We start from the raw sequence: 23,350 nt of genomic DNA on the forward strand, positions 1-23,350 counted from the left end.
ACATTGAGTTGCCCCAGTGTATGAAATGTGCAAATAAAGCTGCCTTGCCTTGCCTATTGATTGTTTATACTGAAAATAATTTTAAAGGCTACAGAAATAAAAGTATTCAATATTTCACCAATATTTTTCATAACGTGGATCACATGAAGCTTTCTTCTTCAGAATAAGCTTTTTTACTTTTGGAAAAATGTTGCCGGATTTATAATTGTTAATAAATGTAATGATGAATGAATGAAAATGAAATGTATTATATTCAGATCATAAAGAGAGTGTGGTGATTCATCTGAAAGGTCAACCTTTATACAATATATACATCTAAAATCAAGTATTTTCTGTGATTTACAGGTAGAAATATCTATAGGATACTTTTAAATATCCAGAACATTTGTTCTTTTACTATTTTACTGATCTGCTCCAGCTTGAATAAGTTCTGTTGATCATATATAACACTTTTAAACTTCTTGTTACTTTTCATGTCAGTGTAGAGATGATTTAGTTCATACTTCAATAACTGTAATAAATCACACATGCACATATAAACATAATATATGATTGATTATAATGTAACAATAATAAACTTATGACATGACAATTTATTGATAATATTTACATTTTGTGCTTTTAACAATATCTAGGAAAGACAATTTATTTCAAAGTAAAAAAATAAAAAAAAACAGTTTTTAAAACAAAATCCCTGAGCGGCTGACAGTTTAAAACTTATTTTCAGCTATTTTTATACAATCAAAGTCACTGTGTCTGCTTCTGAAATTTACACTGAATCGAGTATTTTAATGACGAAAAGCTAAAATAAAATAAAAAAGAGAGAGAAAATAAGTATTATCTTTCGCAATATATCATTTAAAATACCAACTAAAAATAATATTTACACTTTTAAGATCACATTATTGAAATAATTTACTGTTATCTTGATGTATCTCCTGATCACACCTTTATAACATCAACACTTCAAGATTTCATCAGAATCATTCATCAAGTTATCACAAAATACACAAAGATAAATAGGTTATGGCCTCCGTTTGTTTTGCCACAATACAAAAATAAATGGTCTCAACACAACAATCTGATATGTAAACATGAAGATGACATGATGTCATAAATATCAGCTCCATAAAGAATAATCTACAGTACCTCAGTACAGTACAGTACAGTACCTGCTCCTGGCCTCCATATAAACGGTCTACTTTATCATTACATTAAATAGCTACATCTAAAAAACAGTTTCTGGCAGAAATTGTCATGACAACCCTAATGTCACTATATTGTAAACTACTTAAGACAGTATTTGTAAGATAGGAATTTAGTCAGATTCCTAATGTCAGCTGATAATACATGATTACCACACTGTATCAGTATCTTACAGGTTTTCATCCAAGAGGTCAATTAATCCCAGATCAACTCGTTACCACCAACCTGATGACTGTTCACCATATTTCAAAGCGCTTGTCTTCCTTAAAGGGAGTTCTGTACCAAATGTTGTTGTTGAAGAGTCTAGAAAAATACCAAAGCAGAGAGAAAATGTCACTCACACAGCCAACAATGATATGATTGAGTACAAAATCCTTAATGAATAATGGTGCACTAATGAATGTACGCTCACCGCACAGTCTCAATGGAAGGGTTGATGGAGACCAGCTGGAGTAACCTGTGTGTGGCAGCATCCGTGATCTTATTGTGGCTCAGACTGAAACATGCACACAAACAAAAAAGGGAAAGTGAGGACAAAAGGTAGATTATGATATAATATAGAAACAGCAGCTGATGTAGGCAGTACAAGTAAATGTCAGGGAGTCACTGCAGGAGCACAAACGTTATCTTTGTCTGTGGATTAGGTTCACTTGTATTTCTGTCTGCTCACACCAAAACAAACACACACAATCACACACACATGAAACTGTGATCATCAAAACAGAAATACATCTGATTGTATCTTTTCTTCAGTGACTGAAAAACCTCGTCTTCATACAGCAGCAGGTACGTGCACGTTATTAGTCAGTAATTTGAGTATCTTCATTATTATTGTAGTTTTGATCAAACACTGTGATTTACACCGCTGAGCTGTTCCACATCGATTACAAGTTTAAACAGATCATTTGGAGTATAGTGATTTACTGAGGATGCATCATGAACTCCATCAAAGATCTCAGGACATTTTTCACTTCTAATAAATCATCACAGCTCATTTTCTCTGGAGAATCATCAGATTAGCTGTTTTCATGTTTATGTATCCAGATAATTAAATGCTAAATATCCTATTATGAGATGAAGACGGTATTATATAAGTACAAAATGTTTTTTGTACCACAGTTCTGTAAACAACCGGTGTAAAAAGCTTTTCTTGGCTGAATGTATTTAGTATTTTAGTAACAGTTAGTATAATGAGCAGCTACTATAATTAAATGTGTCAGCACCTTCAGTCAGTAATGTAGATGAGGCTCAGTGATCTTTGTTATCATGATCTGTGTCAGCCAGGATCACGATGGCAATGACTTCATGTGAACTTTTAGTGTTTTTATCGTCCAGTCATCACTCTTCAGTTTGATGTAGAACACTTTCATAGTTTTAGATACAGTTTATAGTTTATTTAGTTTGTTTTGTGTTTCTGTGTGTTGGGCTTTGGGTTTTTAATTGATTGGTTTCTTTGTGAATGTGTGGAAAAGTGTGTTATGTGTCGGTTACTTTATGACAGAATTAAACCAAATCAAACTATACAGATATAATTGTCTTCTCATATACACACTGACAGAAAATTGAGTCTCTACTGAAGTCTAAATTCAACATCATCTCCCCTTAAAACTGTATTTGGGGAACTCTATAATAAACCTGTGCTACTGTAAGCTGTCAGCAGAGGTACTGTCTCTTTTTGTCACTCTAAGAAGGATCATTTTCCCTCAGAAAAGCCGTCCTTCTGTCCTCTCAGCTCATTAAACTCAGTGTCTGTTTTGAATCTCACACCAGCTCCAGCTGCCTGTTGTAATAAACAATATGTTTTAGTGAGTTACTTCCTCTGCCACCGACCAGGCTCGAGCCGACATGAACACATGTATCTGTACAGTCTGACACTCACTCCAGGACTTGTACTTTGTGCAGATGTGTGATGAGTGTGAGCAGCAGCTGGTCAGTGAGCTGACAGTGACTGAGGTCCAGCTCTGTCAGCCAATCAGAGAAGTCCAGCATCTGGGCCAAAGCTGCACAGACACTCTGATCCAGTGTGGTGTGACTGAGGTCCAGCTCTCCACCCAGGGCTCTACACAGGGACACTCCCCGTCTCACTGCGTCCCTCTCACTGCTCCCAGGAACCAGGGACACCAGCTGGAGGAGGACAGCTTTACTGGCTCTGAACAGGACAAACAGAACAAAGAACACACTGTTACCATGCATCAACATTCATATGAACAAGTTTCTTCTCTGGTTTAAGTTATTCTTTCCCACCGGAGACGGACTCTGTCTGGGACAGGAAGCAGCAGGTCCAGACTGCTGTCTTCCACCTCACAGTCTCTCAGGTCCAGCTGTGTGTCGAGGCTGCAGTGTCTCAGGATGATGGAGACGGCCCTGCAGTCAGCAAAGGTCAGACTCAGACGCTCAGTCTGATCCTCCTCTGACAGCTCCACACAGGAGGAGCAGGACAGATCCAGCCGGTGCTGCAGAGTCCTGAGCAGGTCTGATGCTGCCCCCTGCTGGGCATCAGCACAGCAGTGGATCAACCTCAGCAACAGATTCCTGTCAACACTGGGAGGAGAATTGATTCAGAAATGTCAGAAAGTTAACACATTTTACGCAAATAATGAAATCATATCACTTCATTGTTATGTTACCAGTATGACGAGCAGATTCACAAATAGTAATATCAAGTAATATCATTTTAAAGGATACAGAAAATTGAAGCATTATCGTAACTTATGGGGTGATGAAGAACAAAGGATTCTCTTTCAACAGTACAGTGAACTCTACAATGTTATTAAGCAGATTTACAGACAAGTAAAGTCAATTTATTTACTTTTTGTTTCAACCTGGATTCGTCTACAGGGAATGAGGCAAAAATTAAATAAAAAAATATCTCCAATTCTCCAATAATATTTTAAATGACTTTTGGAGTATTTAACCAAATCTGCAAAGCATTATTGCCAATATAACACTAATATAACATGGTTGACAGCTGTAAAGTAAGTAAGTAAATATCTGACAAACAGCACTGCAAAGTGTTCAGTAAGAGACTGAGGCAGATTTTGGATGCTGGAGCTGACAGCAGAGACCTCTGAAGACACTCTGAGTCTAACACATCAATCACAACCTATCTCATCTATATCCTTTAACATCTAATCTGCTCTCTCAGTGTGCTACCAGACATAAATTAGATCCTGTGTGTTAGAGAGTACTGATACAGCTACAGTGTTAAGAAATGAGAACTCATGTCTGACCTGAGTTGAGAGACTTTGTCCAGTGTAAAGAGGATGGACTCTATTTCCTCTGTTGGTATGGAGGTCCACTGCAGGTTTACTTTAACTCTGTCACTGTGTTGAAGGATGAAGATCAGAGCAGCACAGTCCACTGAGTCCAGCTCTCTGCAGGTCAGACTGATCACATGATCCAGTGAGCTCAATAAACTGGGTATAATGTGCCGGGTTTGAGCTTTATAGATCTCTCTGATGGTGGTCAACACAAAGCTGGGACTGGGCCTGAAAGCATGCAGTGTATTTACCATGACTCTCTGTCTGCTCAAACAATGAACAAACTGATGATGACACAGAAGCCATAACAGAACATGTACACGTTATAAAATAGAAAAAACAACTTCATGTCTGCGTCCAATAAAAGGTGAAAAACTATTTGACAACCTTTTGAATACAATCCTGTCCAGAAAGGGAAGCAGACGTGTGATGCTCTCCTGTAAGAAGCAGTTCTTCCTCAGGTTCACAGTGATGGTCTGAGCTGACGCCTGCTGCAGCAGATACTGAAGAACCTCCCAGTTCAGACTGCAGGAGGTCAGGTCTCCACCAACCTTACTCAAGAAGGACTGGGTCAAGTCCTGGTCCTGAACTTCATGGAGGAGGGCCAGTAGCTGATGGAAACTCTCTTCACTCAGTCTGCACATTTAATGGATAAAACGTATGAATATTTTAGAAAAGTAGTAATATATTAGACATTTTCATTAATTAGTGTGTATTTGTACATCTGAATAAAGACATTTACTTGATTTTTAGAGGTCCATTATGAAGCAGCAGTGGAATGAGATCCAGAGCTGAGATGCTGAGCTCAGTCAGGTCTAATCGTCTGACTGTCCAGTGTCTCAGCAGAGACGCCAAACTACTGACAACCTTCAACAATACTCCTTCTGGTAGTTGGGCTGATTTAGGGACAATAGAAAGCTCATCAACAGTCAACAGACAGTCCACTCTTCTTCTTCTTATCCATCGAAACAGACTCAAGGCCGTGTCGCTGGACAGTCTGAAAATGAAGAAACAGATGTCTTGAAATATGTGAGGAACACGAGAATCTGATCATTAAAATTGGACATAATATAACTGCTGTTAAAAGAGAGACAGTAATTACATGAATACGTACGTCAGACTGTGTAGTTGTGTTGTATGCCTAAAGATGAGGGAAGCTTCTCTGACAGACATCTTTCTGGGTTTGAGGATGAGATCCACTTCAGAGCCACAACGTCTGAGGACTCTCCCTACAGACCTGCAGGTTTTAAAGCTTAACTCTCCTGATAACAGCAGGCTGAACCCCAGGAGCTGCAGCAGAAAGACCAGCTGATGGGTCTCTGCTCTGGATCTCACAAAGATGGAAGAGCACACTTTCTGGAAGAAGTCTGGATCACAGCTAAAACAGCAAAATAAATATACAAGAGTAGAAAAAAAAATCTTAATTACAAACAATCTTATGTCTTTAACAGTGGGAGAAAAAAGACAAAATTTTACTAAATGATGAATGAACCGAAAACTTTATTCATCCTTACCTTTTCTTAAGTAGTTTTTTTTCTTAAGTAATTTGACTTACCTGAGCTGTGAGATATAAGGCACACACTGTAGGAAACTCCTCACTTCACTCTCTTCATCTGAGCAGCCTGTCAGCTTCACTTCTTTCTTCTCTGATTGGAGTTTCAGCACTTCCAGCAGGATGGAGGCCTTTCTCTCTGACAGGTCTATGAACCAGACTGTAGGTGACTGGAAAACTGACTGTAATGCTGGAAGGACTCTCCTGCCTGTTTTAGTTTCATAGTCCTTCACCTGAGAGCACAGATCCAGTAGGAACTGACACTGACATTCCTTATCATCATCATAATCATTATCATCATCATCCATGTATTCTTCTTTAACAGGGAATGTTTGATAACTGCACACTGATGATAACAGCTCCAGTATCTTCTCTCCTGTCTGCTGTTCTCTCTCTGCTGCTGCACAGACCAGATTCACCAAGAACCTGATTTCTTTATCAGGATCTGAATGAGCCGGAAAACTGGAACAATAAGAAGGAAACATTTATTGAGGATTTGATCTCAGCTACATAACTACAAACACACACTACTGATGGACTCTATCTTGTACATGGCTGTCCTGTAGAAAATCACATTACATTAAAAACACTTCATTAATCAGGAAAGACTAGAAATCATTGTTCAACTATTACTGCCTCACAACACAAACACCAATCCTGTGTGTCAAATCACTGCATATTTCATACCTGAAGGTTAGATTCACTTTGAAATATTACAATATTAAATATATGCAGAATATATCAATATAAATAGTGGAACAACTAAATGTAGAGTCCACATCATGTACAGTAGTTCAAATAGCATCCCACCATGCTTTACCTCTGAGATGGAAGACGTATAAATGACTGTTATGCTACATTACATCTGTCAGTGGTCACACTAAATGATCATTCACAAGTGTCTGAAATCTTCATTTGCTGCTCACTATAGAGTTGCTACAATTTTCATCATAGTCAGTCAAAATAAATAATCATCAGGTAAAAAAGCAATGACTGTATTTTTACAGCTGTGTAAATGTAGCAGTGTTTGTTTTTATTCATTTATGAACATTTTGGTTTTATTTTAGAATAATTAACTTGTTAAGCTGCCATTACAAGTTATTTAAGCCTTAATCAATAAACATGATTATCCTGTCAGTGTCCCATATTTAACATTTCATCACATTTTCATATTTCTCTATGTTCATTATGTGTAAATATTATAAATAAACTAGCATATATCTGACAGAAGGTGGTCTGACTCTTTTGTGTGTGTAAATCTTTTAATATCAGAGTCCCTGAAATTCCCAAAAACTAGAAAAGCAACTTCCAACCCATGTTCTCTGTGAATACTATGTTCAGTACACTGGTCTGCAGTATTTGTCTGACTTACCTGAGCTGTGAGATATAAGGCACACACTGTAGGAAACTCCTCACTTCACTCTCTTCATCTGAGCAGCCTGTCAGCTTCACTTCTTTCTTCTCTGATTGGAGTTTCAGCACTTCCAGCAGGATGGAGGCCTTTCTCTTTGACAGGTTTATGAACCAGACTGTACGTGACTGGAAAACTGACTGTAATGCTGGAAGGACTCTCCTGTCTGTTTTAGTTACACAGTCCTTCATCTGAGAGTACAGATCCAGCAGGAAACAACACTGATAATTCTTCTTATCATCATTAATCTTTGTTTCTTTAACAGGGAATGTGTGATAACTGCACACTGATGATAACAGCTCCAGTATCTTCTCTCCTGTCTGCTGTTCTCTCTCTGCTGCTGCACAGAACAGATTCACCAAGAACCTGATTTCTTTATCAGGATCTGAGTCATGAGGAAGAAAACTGGAACAATAAGAAGGAAACATTTAGTGAGGATTTGATCTCAGCTACATAACTACAAACACACACTACTGATGGACTCTATCTTGTACATGGCTGTCCTGTAGAAAATCACATTACATTAAAAACACTTCATTAATCAGGAAAGACTAGAAATCATTGTTCAACTATTACTGCCTCACAACACAAACACCAATCCTGTGTGTCAAATCACTGCATATTTCATACCTGAAGGTTAGATTCACTTTGAAATATTACAATATTAAATATATGCAGAATATATCAATATAAATAGTGGAACAACTAAATGTAGAGTCCACATCATGTACAGTAGTTCAAATAGCATCCCACCATGCTTTACCTCTGAGATGGAAGACGTATAAATGACTGTTATGCTACATTACATCTGTCAGTGGTCTCACTAAATGATCATTCACAAGTGTCTGAAATCTTCATTTGCTGCTCACTATAGAGTTGCTACAATTTTCATCAGTCAGTCAAAATAAATCATCATCAGGTAAAAAAGCAATGACTGTATTTTTACAGCTGTGTAAATGTAGCAGTGTTTGTTTTTATTCATTTATGAACATTTTGGTTTTATTTTAGAAGAATTAACTTGTCAAGCTGTTTATAAATAATTTAACCCTAAATTAATAAATGTGGTTATCCTGTCAATGTCCCATATTTAACAATTCATCACATATTCATATTTCTCTCTGTTCATTATGTGTAAATATTATAATTAAACTAGCATATATCTGACAGAAGGTGGTCTGACTCTTTTGTGTGTGTAAATCTTTTAATATCAGAGTCCCTGAGGTTCCCAAAAACTAGAAAAGCAACTTATCTGACAACATATTTCATAAACTTCCAACCCATGTTCTCTGTGAATACTATGTTCAGTACACTGGTCTGCAGTATTTGTCTGACTTACCTGAGCTGTGAGATATAAGGCACACACTGTAGGAAACTCCTCACTTCACTCTCTTCATCTGAGCAGCCTGTCAGCTTCACTTCTTTCTTCTCTGATTGGAGTTTCAGCACTTCCAGCAGGATGGAGGCCTTTCTCTCTGACAGGTTTATGAACCAGACTGTAGGTGACTGGACAACTGACTGTAATGCTGGAAGGACTCTCCTGCCTGTTTTAGTTACATAGTCCTTCACCTGAGAGCACAGATCCAGTAGGAAACGACACTGATATTTCTTCTTATCATCATTCATGTATCTTTCTTTAACAGGGAATGTTTGATAACTGCACACTGATGATAACAGCTCCAGTATCTTCTCTCCTGTCTGCTGTTCTCTCTCTGCTGCTGCACAGAACAGATTCACCAAGAACCTGATTTCTTTATCAGGATCTGAGTCATGAGGAAGAAAACTGGAACAATAAGAAGGAAACATTTAGTGAGGATTTGATCTCAGCTACATAACTACAAACACACACTACTGATGGACTCTACCTTGTACATGGCTGTCCTGTAGAAAATCACATTACATTAAAAACACTTCATTAATCAGGAAAGACTAGAAATCATTGTTCAACTATTACTGCCTCACAACACAAACACCAATCCTGTGTGTCAAATCACTGCATATTTCATACCTGAAGGTTAGATTCACTTTGAAATATTAAAATATTAAATATATGCAGAATATATCAATATAAATAGTGGAACAACTAAATGTAGAGTCCACATCATGTACAGTAGTTCAAATAGCATCCCACCATGCTTTACCTCTGAGATGGAAGACGTATAAATGACTGTTATGCTACATTACATCTGTCAGTGGTCTCACTAAATGATCATTCACAAGTGTCTGAAATCTTCATTTGCTGCTCACTATAGAGTTGCTACAATTTTCATCAGTCAGTCAAAATAAATCATCATCAGGTAAAAAAGCAATGACTGTATTTTTACAGCTGTGTAAATGTAGCAGTGTTTGTTTTTATTCATTTATGAACATTTTGGTTTTATTTTTCAAATATTAACTTTTTAAACTGCCAACATAGCGGTCATTACTATTGTAAGTAATTTAACCCTAAATTAATAAATGTGGTTATCCTGTCAGTGTCACATATTTAACAATTCATCCCATTTTCATATTTCTCTCTGTTCATTATGTGTAAATATTATAAATAAACTAGCATATATCTGACAGAAGGTGGTCTGAATCTTTTGTGTGTGTAAATCTTTTAATATCAGAGTCCCTGAGGTTCCCAAAAACTAGAAAAGCAACTTATCTGACAACATATTTCATAAACTTCCAACCCATGTTCTATGTGAATACTATGTTCAGTACACTGGTCTGCAGTATTTGTCTGACTTACCTGAGCTGTGAGATATAAGGCACACACTGTAGGAAACTCCTCACTTCACTCTCTTCATCTGAGCAGCCTGTCAGCTTCACTTCTTTCTTCTCTGATTGGAGTTTCAGCACTTCCAGCAGGATGGAGGCCTTTCTCTCTGACAGGTTTATGAACCAGACTGTAGGTGACTGGAAAACTGACTGTAATGCTGGAAGGACTCTCCTGCCTGTTTTAGTTTCACAGTCCTTCATCTGAGAGTACAGATCCAGTAGGAAACGACCCTGATATTCATCCATGTCTCTGTGTTTAACAGGGAATGTTTGATAACTGCACACTGATGATAACAGCTCCAGTATCTTCTCTCCTGTCTGCTGTTCTCTCTCTGCTGCTGCACAGAACAGATTCACCAAGAACCTGATTTCTTTATCAGGATGTGAGACGTGAAGAAAACTGGAACAATAAGAAGGAAACATTTAGTGAGGATTTGATCTCAGCTACATAACTACAAACACACACTACTGATGGACTCTATCTTGTACATGGCTGTCCTGTAGAAAATCACATTACATTAAAAACACTTCATTAATCAGGAAAGACTAGAAATCATTGTTCAACTATTACTGCCTCACAACACAAACACCAATCCTGTGTGTCACATCACTGCATATTTCATACCTGAAGGTTAGATTCACTTGAAATATTACAATATTAAATATATGCAGAATATATCAATATAAATAGTGGAACAACTAAATGTAGAGTCCACATCATGTACAGTAGTTCAAATAGCATCCCACCATGCTTTACCTCTGAGATGGAAGACGTATAAATGACTGTTATGCTACATTACATCTGTCAGTGGTCACACTAAATGATCATTCACAAGTGTCTGAAATCTTCATTTGCTGCTCACTATAGAGTTGCTACAATTTTCATCATAGTCAGTCAAAATAAATCATCATCAGGTAAAAAAGCAATGACTGTATTTTTACAGCTGTGTAACAGTGCTTGTTTTTATTCATTTATGAACATTTTGGTTTTATTTTAGAATAATTAACTGTTTAAGCTGCCATTACAAGTTATTTAAGCCTTAATTAATAAACATGATTATCATGTCAGTGTCCCATGTTTAACAATTCATCACATTTTCATATTTCTCTCTGTTCATTATGTGTAAATATTATAAATAAACTAGCATATATCTGACAGAAGGTGCTCTGACTCTTTTGTGTGTGTAAATCTTTTAATATCAGAGTCCCTGAGGTTCCCAAAAACTAGAAAAGCAACTTCCAACCCATGTTCTATGTGAATACTATGTTCAGTACACTGGTCTGCAGTATTTGTCTGACTTACCTGAGCTGTGAGATATAAGGCACACACTGTAAGAAACTCCTCACTTCACTCTCTTCATCTGAGCAGCCTGTCAGCTTCACTTCTTTCTTCTCTGATTGGAGTTTCAGCACTTCCAGCAGGATGGAGGCCTTTCTCTCTGACAGGTTTATGAACCAGACTGTAGGTGACTGGAAAACTGACTGTAATGCTGGAAGGACTCTGCTGCCTGTTTTAGTTTCATAGTCCTTCATCTGAGAGCACAGATCCAGTAGGAAACGACACTGATATTTTGTCTGAGAAGAAAACATGTATCTGTATTTAACAGGGAATGTTTGATAACTGCACACTGATGATAACAGCTCCAGTATCTTCTCTCCTGTCTGCTGTTCTCTCTCTGCTGCTGCACAGAACAGATTCACCAAGAACCTGATTTCTTTATCAGGATCTGACCAGTCAGGAAGAAAACTGGAACAATAAGAAGGAAACATTTAGTGAGGATTTGATCTCAGCTACATAACTACAAACACACACTACTGATGGACTCTATCTTGTACATGGCTGTCCTGTAGAAAATCACATTACATTAAAAACACTTCATTAATCAGGAAAGACTAGAAATCATTGTTCAACTATTACTGCCTCACAACACAAACACCAATCCTGTGTGTCAAATCACTGCATATTTCATACCTGAAGGTTAGATTCACTTTGAAATATTACAATATTAAATATATGCAGAATATATCAATATAAATAGTGGAACAACTAAATGTAGAGTCCACATCATGTACAGTAGTTCAAATAGCATCCCACCATGCTTTACCTCTGAGATGGAAGACGTATAAATGACTGTTATGCTACATTACATCTGTCAGTGGTCTCACTAAATGATCATTCACAAGTGTCTGAAATCTTCATTTGCTGCTCACTATAGAGTTGCTACAATTTTCATCATAGTCAGTCAAAATAAATCATCAGCAGGTAAAAAAGCAATGACTGTATTTTTACTGCTGTGTAAATGTAACAGTGTTTGTTTTTATTCATTTATGAAGATTTTGTTTCTGATCTATAACAATGTACTTTATATGTTTCCAAGATAGCTGCCATTATTAATTAATATACATGGTTATTTTGTCAATGTCCCATGTTTAATATTACATCACATTTTCATATTCCTCTGTTCATTATGTGTAAATATTATAAATAAACTAGCATATATCTGACAGAAGGTGGTCTGACTCTTTTGTGTGTGTAAATCTTTTAATATCAGAGTCCCTGAGGTTCCCAAAAACTAGAAAAGCAACTTATCTGACAACATATTTCATAAACTTCCAACCCATGTTCTCTGTGAATACTATGTTCAGTACACTGGTCTGCAGTATGTGTCTGACTTACCTGAGCTGTGAGATATAAGGCACACACTGTAGGAAACTCCTCACTTCACTCTCTTCATCTGAGCAGCCTGTCAGCTCCACTTCTTTCTTCTCTGATTGGAGTTTCAGCACTTCCAGCAGGATGGAGGCCTTTCTCTCTGACAGGTTTATGGACCAGACTGTAGGTGACTGGAAAACTGACTGTAATGCTGGAAGGACTCTCCTGCCTGTTTTAGTTTCACAGTCCTTCACCTGAGAGTACAGATCCAGTAGGAAATCCTGATTATGCTGATAACCACACACTGATGATAACAGCTCCAGTATCTTCTCTCCTGTCTGCTGTTCTCTCTCTGCTGCTGCACAGAACAGATTCACCAAGAACCAGGTTTTATCTGAGGATTTAAACCTGATAGATAAACCAGAAGAGAAGAAAATATTTAGTTATGATCTAATGTCAGTGACATAAAGAGACCTGTGCATTAGTGATATAGAGTGTATCTGCTAAAATACTACAAATACTCATAAATTAGATTAATATAGAAAATCAGTCTGAAATTAAAGCAACAATGCTTTTAACAGGCTGGACTTTACATACATTTAAAAAAAACATTTACTGACTAAAATTCTTCACAAAATGTTAAAGGAACCAGGAAAGTCAGCAAATATCACTACTGAACCAACAGGGTGGTGGAAAGAAACATATTACCCAAATCATTTATCAATTAGTTCCAAATCCTTTAATACTGGACCACAAGTTTTAACATCCACCATTCTGTAAAACTCTATGAATCGTGAAAGAGAACTAGAGTGAAATATTTAGGATTTCCAGTGATGTTCTCACATCGTGATGACCAGCAGTGTTTTTTCATTACTATTAATTAATCATTTGAGCAAAACTCTGATTCACTCCTCTGGATCATTCATCAGTCAAACTTCATACTCAGTTACAGTTTATTTATTGGATGTTTTAGAGTCAGAGTAGCCAATGAATGAGCCTCACATCCAGCATCTATGACTCATCACATTGCATGACCAAATCTGTTCATGAGTCTGTACTCCAAACGTGAACCACTTTAAAAATGTCTTAAGATGACTCATAAATCCAACATGAACACATTAAGGTACTGAGGGGGAACTGTCATGTGTGGTTATTCTTTAATGCAGGAAACTACTGTTTGATGGCAGAGATTTGTATAATCACAGTAACAAAGAACATCACTGGTCCTGAGAAAGAACTGATGGTCTCTGTTTCTTACATTTCTGGAGCTTGTTGGAACAAATAATTATAGCTGAGTCTCTGTTTAAGTTTAACTGAGTTGATGGATGACTGATTAAAACAGCCTCAAAGTAACAAAACTGTTCATGTTAAAAACAAACCAGGAGCTCGATGGAGTAAACGTGTCTCAGCTAATAGTAGATGAACAGTACTCTATAAAAATGCTGGCTCTCTGCCTAAAGGAACTCTGGGTAATTTAGGAGTAAGTACATTGTAGGGCAATGAAATAAAGAAGTATGCCACCTCTAATCTTATACACAATGATGTAATATTTATGTGGACTGATCAGTTGAACACATTATGTTTACATTAAATCTAACAATGAGTTGTCTCAATGTGAAACACAACTGTTTAAATATACAGTAAAGTCATGTGACTTACCTGAGCTGTGAGATATAAGGCACACACTGTAGGAAACTCCTCACTTCACTCTCTTCATCTGAGCAGCCTGTCAGCTTCACTTCTTTCTTCTCTGATTGGAGTTTCAGCACTTCCAGCAGGATGGAGGCCTTTCTCTCTGACAGGTCTATGGACCAGACTGTAGGTGACTGGAAAACTGACTGTAATGCTGGAAGGACTCTGCTGTCTGTTTTAGTTTCATAGTTCTTCACCTGAGAGCACAGATCCAGTAGGAAACGACACTGATATTTTGTCTGAGAAGACAACATGTGTCTGTCTCTAACAGGGAATGTTTGATAACTGCACACTGATGATAACAGCTCCAGTATCTTCTCTCCTGTCTGCTGTTCTCTCTCTGCTGCTGCACAGAACAGATTCACCAAGAACCTGATTTCTTCATCAGTATCTGACCAGTCATGATGAAGAAAACTGGAACAATAAGAAGGAAACATTTAGTGAGGATTTGATCTCAGCTACATAACTACAAACACACACTACTGATGGACTCTATCTTGTACATGGCTGTCCTGTAGAAAATCACATTACATTACAAACACTTCATTAATCAGGAAAGACTAGAAATCATTTTTCAACTATTACTGCCTCACAACACAAACACCAATCCTGTGTGTCACATCACTGCATATTTCATACCTGAAGGTTAGATTCACTTTGAAATATTACAATATTAAATATATGCAGAATATATCAATATAAATAGTGGAACAACTAAATGTAGAGTCCACATCATGTACAGTAGTTCAAATAGCATCCCACCATGCTTTACCTCTGAGATGGAAGACGTATAAATGACTGTTATGCTACATTACATCTGTCAGTGGTCACACTAAATGATCATTCACAAGTGTCTGAAATCTTCATTTGCTGCTCACTATAGAGTTGCTACAATTTTCATCATAGTCAGTCAAAATAAATCATCATCAGGTAAAAAAGCAATGACTGTATTTTTACAGCTGTGTAAATGTAGCAGTGTTTGTTTTTATTCATTTATGAACATTTTGGTTTTATTATCGCTCTATTAATTTGTTAAGCTGCCAAGATGGCTGCCATTGCAAGTAATATAAGTTTTAATTAGTAAATATGGTTATCTTGTCAGTGTCCCATATTTAACAATTCATCACATTTTCATATTTCTCTCTGTTCATTATGTGTAAATATTATAAATAAACTAGCATATATCTGACAGAAGGTGGTCTGACTCTTTTGTGTGTGTACATCTTTTAATATCAGAGTCCCTGAGGTTCCCAAAAACTAGAAAAGCAACTTATCTGACAACATATTTCATAAACTTCCAACCCATGTTCTATGTGAATACTATGTTCAGTACACTGGTCTGCAGTATTTGTCTGACTTACCTGAGCTGTGAGATATAAGGCACACACTGTAGGAAACTCCTCACTTCACTCTCTTCATCTGAGCAGCCTGTCAGCTTCACTTCTTTCTTCTCTGATTGGAGTTTCAGCACTTCCAGCAGGATGGAGGCCTTTCTCTCTGACAGGTTTATGGACCAGACTGTAGGTGACTGGAAAACTGACTGTAATGCTGGAAGGACTCTCCTGTCTGTTTTAGTTTCACAGTCCTTCACCTGAGAGTACAGATCCAGTAGGGAATCCTCCCAATGATCAGTATTTTCATTCATGTCTTCAAATGATAATGTTTGATAACTGCACACTGATGATAACAGCTCCAGTATCTTCTCTCCTGTCTGCTGTTCTCTCTCTGCTGCTGCACAGAACAGATTCACCAAGAACCAGGTTTTATCTGACGATATAAACCTGGTAGATAAATTGGAATGAGAAGAAAACATTTTGTTATGATCCGATGTCATTGGTACAAAGAAAGCTGTTCATCATTCGTTGAATTTGTAAGTTCTTTTTTCAACTTGTAAAACTAACTGTGGTGTAGATGCAACCATGAGGAAGCTTCAGAATCGCATTATTAAATATTATAATAATAATAACATTACTGAGGCTAATTGTGGCTTATGCACTTTCATGATTTGACCCTTTTTGATAAAAAGGGTTTTTGAAAGCCAGTAATTCAACCACCAAAAGAGAATGAATTTAATCTTAAAATACACTGTTTTAAACAGAGGATCATGCCTACAGTATATCAAATGTTTTTACACAGAAACAAAAGCTACATACCTGAGTGAGCTGATGTGTGGCAAAGCCTCTAAGAGGGACTCACACTCAGGAGTGTGACTCTGGATGGCAGGAGCAGGTTTGTCCCAGTAGAGGCAGACATTAACCTTCGTAGTAATCTTCTGCATGACTTTTACTGCTCTCTCAAACAGCTGTCTTTTACCTTCAACTTGAAGGTGCAACTGATTCCCATCAAAGTCAAGTAAGCTGATGTGATCCATCTGCTCCTCGCTGAGAAGGAAGATCTTCCACAGCTGCCGTGGCAAAGGGTCACACCTATAATATGAAGAATAATCAGTGTCAGTTGACATATTGTAAAAGTAATTAAAGGTAAAATATCATGAAAAAAGCTGTGTATGTATATTCTACAACATACAGTAAGTGCCATACTTTACTTTTTCATTATCTTTTCCAGTCATTTTCTATACCCACTCATCCTGCTGAGGGTAACAAGTCTACTAAGACAGGCAGTAATTGAAAATACATACTCACACATACCATTGGACATTTTTAAGGCATCCAAACAGTCGTCTCATTCCTTGTTCTGACACCATTGAGTCCTCAAGGTTCAGCCATGTTTTCCTGTCCTTTGACTGAGTGACCACATAGGACACAGCACAGCAGTGATGGGGATCAAGAGTCTCTCCACTGAGATCAAGATAGTAGTCCAGTTTGTTCAGAAAGTAGAGGCATTCTTCAGGACACTGGGACTCGTACATGCACTGGCATAAGAACAGTATGTCAACCTCACACTCACTGTCCTCAGAATCAGCCTCCTGAGGTAAAAATGTGGTTATCACTTCCGTAAAGAACCAGGCAGATGTGTTCTTGAGCTCCTGAGGTTGAATCAGACATTTCATCAAAGTAGGACTCTTCTCATTCAACAATCTACACATGAAAGGGATCAGATGTTTCATGTGTTTTTTCTTCTCATTGAGACACTGGTGAAAAACAGCTTTGATTTTCTCTGGATTCTTCAAGAGCCAAAGTGCTGCAAAAAACTCCTGCATTGTGTAATGGAGAAATGCATATGTGGTTTTTGTCTCAGTCAGTGCGTCTTTGATGACAAGTGGTTTCAGGAAGGAAAGGACACAGCTGTCTTCACAGGACAGTTCTGTCAAGTTCACAGTTTTTCTTTCAATTGCAAGAAAAGCAGCCTCGGCCAAAGACAGTATTTCATCCTTCTTGCTGCTGATGAAGGAATTAAGCTGTGTGGGGTTTTTTTTGCTGTTCATTTGAAAGCAGAAACGGACAATATTGATGTATATTTCAGTGATGGTGCAAGGCTGTGGAGAGTCTCCTGATGTCTCTGATGAAAAGCAGGCAGCCACCATCAGAGCATAAATTGGAACATGGCACAGAGTCAACAACTCCAAGTTGCACAAAACCTTCTTCTGTTCCTCACCGAGTGTTGCAGATAAGTATGTTTTTATGGTCCTTTCACTGAAGCCTCTCACTTCTACTCTGAGAAAGTCTCCAGAAAGGAAGTGTTTTTCATCATCCAGTCTGCATGTTATGATGATCTTTGCATCAGGCAGCAGGTCCTTCTCTACAAGTTTCTGCACCACAGATGAAGAGGGCAGATCTGTGACTCCATCAAAAATGATTGTGACATTGTCAGAGTTCTTCTTTATATCCTGTAAGACCTCTTCTTTGCCTTCATCTGGTTCAATGAACATCTTAAACAGAAGATCCTCCAGGCTCATGGGTGCTGTGATATGGGATGTCTCTCTCATGTCAAAGTAAAACATGTAATCCAGCTCCTTGCTCTCTCTCTCTGCCCAGAGTTTCAACATTTCATGACAGAGTGCTGTCTTTCCAATTCCAGGCTTTCCAACCAACAGTATGTCTTTATCTGTTTTCAGCAGGTCACTGGGGGAAATGTCTGGTTTGTCCTCAGGAATGTATGTCTTTAGCTTCTTAGGGCGCCTCATCTTCATTTTCTTGCTCTTTATTTTTTTTATTTTAGATGGGGGAACCTTTCCTTGTGTGTCCAATACAAGTGAAGAATACGACAGATTAGGCTTGTAGTTTTCTTCAAGCAGATGTTTGTTTGCCATCCAAAACTTATTTGATAATTTTTGTGCTTTTGCTCTTAACCTTGTCTGATATTTGTGGCATGGCATTGGACCTACAATAAAAATAACAGTGAATAAATAAAATGTGTGATTAATTGACCGCTGACCAAATAAAATACTTGATAAAAAATTGCACAAAGACACGTTCAGGCACATCATATAATATCAAGACATTTGTGATGAATAAATATTTGACACATTATTAACCAGAATCCTTCTTTAGAATACCTTGTGAGTAGTTTATATCCATTTGTGTTTCTTCTTTGAAAGAAAAGCAGCTGATCCAGTAGTGCAGGTCAAACCTTTTGCTCTCAGTAGAAGTGTCACTCTTTTTCTCAGGCAGCGATGGCCTCCATAAGGTCCTCTTCCTCGTTGTGTCAATAATACTGAGTAACTCATAGCAGGCATCTTCCCCTTTTTTGATGACTGAGTCCAGTATGTCTCTGGTTTTATCAAAGTCATTAGTCTTTGCTTGTATTTTACTGACCTCTTCATCACTGATAACTTCTCGCTGATACAAGTTCTCCAGAATCACAGAGAGATTCTTTAATTCTCTCACAAGGTGGACTCTGGCACTTCTGATGTACTGTACGGCAGACTGTGTTGTACAAGCCATGTGTCCTTTCTTCTGTATGATCTGCACATCGACCCAACTTCAATGATCTGAGGAACAAAATATCAGCTTAAAATTAGCTTCAATTAAAATAACTATTATCCTGTAATGTATCAACTATTATGTCGTGTTAGGTGTCTTCAGAGAAATGTTTTGCAGATCAGTCTAAATCCCATGTAGCTTATGTGATATAAAACAGCTCAAGTTAAATCCTAATGGTGTTTATCATGTCTAAAATTTGATACCTGGTCCTTGTGAAGAATGTGCGACCCAACATAAGAGGGCCGGAGATTCAAAAAATTTGCTAGAGCCATTATTTTATAGGCTCATATCTCATAATGTCAGATTTATCTCCCACTACATTTTTAGTGTTGCATAGTAAGAAGGCCTGTCTGAGCCCACTGTCATTTTGTGATTGTTTAAAAAGCTCTGACATCCTGAATGATTAAATGAAGACCTTACTCTCTGTAAAAGGTTAACATTTTAGCTCAAGGTGACTCTTTATTTAACTGTTGAATAGCAGGTGTTAAAAACTCTCAACAGAAAGGGTTTGTTTTCCCGGTCTTAACCCTTGTGGGTTCCTTGTTTTAATTGGTTAAATTCAAAATTTCGCTGAGAGTCTAATGCAAACAGGCAGCCCACAAGTTATATTTTATTAGCCTATACTACACAGGTAGCAGCCTCTCATGAACTCAACAATTGAACACAGCCTTATATTATAATGCAAAATCTATGAGACAGGTAAATAAACTTCAGCCTGCTTCTAACATATTTACACATATTATATTTCCATCTATTATGAATTACATTATACTGTAATGTAACTTATGTTGTATTAACAAAGAAGAAAGACAAAGCAAAGGAAGCAAAAACTGTTTGCCTAGACTCTGTCGTACACAGACACATACACACTGTATATCAGAGAGAGACACTTACTCATAGACCGCCAAGTTTCCACTGATGATGGACTCCATCAGCTGCTCTGTGCTAATGGTACATTATTTTCCTGATCACAAAAACAACCATAAAAACACAGAATATCGTCAACTAAATACTGATTTCATAGATTAACAGATAAAGGTGGAATTTTTAGAAATGTGATCCATTATTGCTGTAATATTTATAAACCTGAATATATGATGTGAATACATTTATAAAATATATCAAGCTGAAAATAATTAACTTTATGGAAATTAGGCTAACAAAGCTCTAAAGTGATTGAACACAAAAAGATGATAACTACAGGTGACACTGGTGATGATGACATGTCCAGTCATGTCCAATCATGCCTGAGACAGTACAGGACCCAGTTCTGTCTGGTAAAGATGCAAATACAGATGAAGTGAAAACATTATTTTAATGTACTAATGCTCTAGATTTACATATAACTATTTTTCATAGAACCATAATTATGAATTACACAGTATATTCAGGTTATGTATTGAAGTCTTTTAAGTGGAATAATCACTTCTGAAACCTCACCTACGCCTTTTCTTTCTGGGACTCCTCTTTGGTTTGTTCCTTGCCTCCAAGAGTCTGCTTAGCACAAAAAAGTCATGTCAGTTGTTGGACAAAGTTGTAGGTTTCCTATTTACACAACGTTTGCTGGTGGAAAAAAGCTGGCTGTTTGATGTTGCTGTTCTTCCTAGTCACATCTGACAGTTAACTGAACATGTTAACATTTTAGGCTGTGAGACAACATCACTGTTGCCTCGGTGAAGTTAAGAGTGACATCATTTGTTTTTAAACATTTCACACACAAAACCAATTACTGGTTGGTTGAGAAATTAATATGCAGGTTAATCGATAAATATGTTTTGTTTGCAGGTAGTTGAGGTATTTAATTCAACTTCTCCTATAAAAACATTTTAAAAATTAGCTTGACGTTTGAACCAGTTTAGTTATAGCTGTACAGAAATAATACTTAAGAAGAAAAGTAAACCCAAAAAGAAACCGTTAGCTATAGCAGCGCTAACGTGTCATCAAATAGCTAATGTTACTTTGCTGACAGCGTCACAAACTTTACATGTCTCATTAAAAAAATATACTTTTAAATGTCTAAAAAATATTTCAGTGAACTAAACGCACCTTATTTCCTCTTCAACGTGAGAAAAAACAACATATTCCGTCTTAATTAACACCGTGAGATCATGTTTCAGTTCAGCATCTTTCTTCTTTTTCAGTTTCTTTTTTCCGTTAGTGACGTCACATCAGGGCTAGCTTCACTATCACTAGCTTGTTCTTCAGCATTTCTTCGGTCTTTCCGACAAATAAAACATGTTTCGTGGAGTTTTACAAACAAATTCTGAGATAAATAAGATAAATACACTTTACTATATCAGTTGCTGTTAAATGTTTTAACCCTGGTGTATCGGCATTTAAAAAAGAAACAGTTTGATTCGTTGGCATACAAATGAAGAAACAAACTACAGCTCCCATGATGCACCTGTCCGGTATTTCCATGGCGCCCTTTCGTAAAGTTTCCAGCTTTTAACTGATATCTCTGCTGTAAAGTTGTCTATGGACTCGGAAACACAGCTGACTCCGCTGTACCGCTTCATTATGGAACATTTAAAGGCTCAAAAAGCGCCTAACAACTGTTTTCACCCACAGAAACTTCTTCTAAAGTCTCGGTGCTGCTATGATCTACCTTTAACACTTCATTAAACTCACCTGTAACCTGCAGCACAGCCTCTGAGTTCTTCATCACCTACTGAGGGTTACACTTTCTCTCTCTCTGTGTTTAGTTAAAGCTTTTATATGAATATAACCGCACAGCCTCGTGTACAGCAGCTACGCGACTCTTCATCAGTCTCACTTTCACTTTTGCTTCATTCAACACTATTACATTTTTTTTCTTTACATCCTCTGTAAAGCTTGTAGGTCCCACTGAATCCACCAGATGTCGCCATTTAACCAGAAAAGACAAACATGAACTCAGGAGCCATATCACAGTGATACTCAAGATGCTCTTTGTCATGTTTCAGAGAGTTGTTATCAGTTTACAAAGAGTGATTTCCCCTCTAAACACTGAAAATGAAGACATTTTTGTTCTTTGAGTATTTGCCTCTTATACTACTTTATTTGACCTCCACATTTACTTATTACTTTTCAGGTTAAGCTTTTACATTTACATCCATTGTTTAAAATACATATACAAACAAAACACACTGCAATGTTAAAGATTAAACTATCTTTTTGTGCTTGTGACCTTTTTTAAAGTGGTGTCTAGGCTTTCAAGCTCTGGTTGTTTTTCAATTCTGGTGTTAAGGTTTCTAATAATAAAATATGGTTTTGCAGCTGGTTTGTGAAGAGAGAAATCAATCTCCTGACTATTTCTTTAGCGCCACTAACAGGTCAAAGTTAAATTTTCCAGTGAAATATCTCAACATATATAAGATGGATAGGCACTATTTTTCTTTTCTGACTCTTAGCCCATTTTAGCTATCTTGTCATAACAACTGCTTTAATCCATTTTGTATGTGTCTTCAGCCACTTTTCATTTTCCCTTTCATTTATGAGGGACTTTCCAGACCTGCCATCCTTCATCTCACCACCAGATGCCTTCAGGTTTTCTATCTGTCCAAGTTTATATCCTGAATCCTGTAACTGCCTGTTTTTCCATTCCTGTGAATTCCCTTTAAATCTTACCTGCTTGCTTCATGCCCTTGTGTCTGCATTTGGCTCCCCAGTCCTGTTAGCTTGTGACAAATACATTTTTTTGTTGCTAAAGTCACATTACCTAATCTCAGACTGGTTGAAATCTCTGGTCTGGTCCATTTACTGCATCATTGTTGCTTACACTAATGCCTGTTCTTACATTGCAGCACTTAACTAAGATTTTTTTCCCAATAGGTTATTTTTATTTTAGATATTTTATATGATCTGTGGATGACATACATGAGTTACATTGAATTCAGCAGTGAATCCAACACTGACTCACTAATCAATGCAAATGAATATAATGAAATAAAA

General features: G+C 37.2%; 1 protein-coding gene across 1 annotated transcript; it reads right to left on the reverse strand.

Annotated features, from left to right (window-relative positions):
- Positions 1 to 722: 722 nt before the first annotated feature.
- LOC133976652 (uncharacterized) lies at positions 723 to 10,527 on the reverse strand. Its single transcript, XM_062414912.1, has 13 exons — positions 10,473 to 10,527; positions 10,161 to 10,439; positions 8,766 to 9,209; positions 7,391 to 7,834; positions 6,022 to 6,480; positions 5,581 to 5,844; positions 5,209 to 5,463; positions 4,854 to 5,102; positions 4,437 to 4,694; positions 3,451 to 3,747; positions 3,086 to 3,355; positions 1,619 to 1,702; positions 723 to 1,509 (listed from the first exon to the last, which is right to left on the reverse strand). The coding sequence occupies exons 2-13, from the start codon at positions 10,433 to 10,435 to the stop codon at positions 1,443 to 1,445; spliced, it is 3,366 nt and encodes a 1,121-aa protein (XP_062270896.1). The 5' UTR covers positions 10,436 to 10,439; positions 10,473 to 10,527; the 3' UTR covers positions 723 to 1,442.
- Positions 10,528 to 23,350: the final 12,823 nt, after the last annotated feature.

This window comes from Scomber scombrus, chromosome 24 (assembly GCF_963691925.1).
Source record: "Scomber scombrus chromosome 24, fScoSco1.1, whole genome shotgun sequence".
NCBI classification, from domain to species: Eukaryota; Metazoa; Chordata; class Actinopteri; order Scombriformes; family Scombridae; genus Scomber; species Scomber scombrus.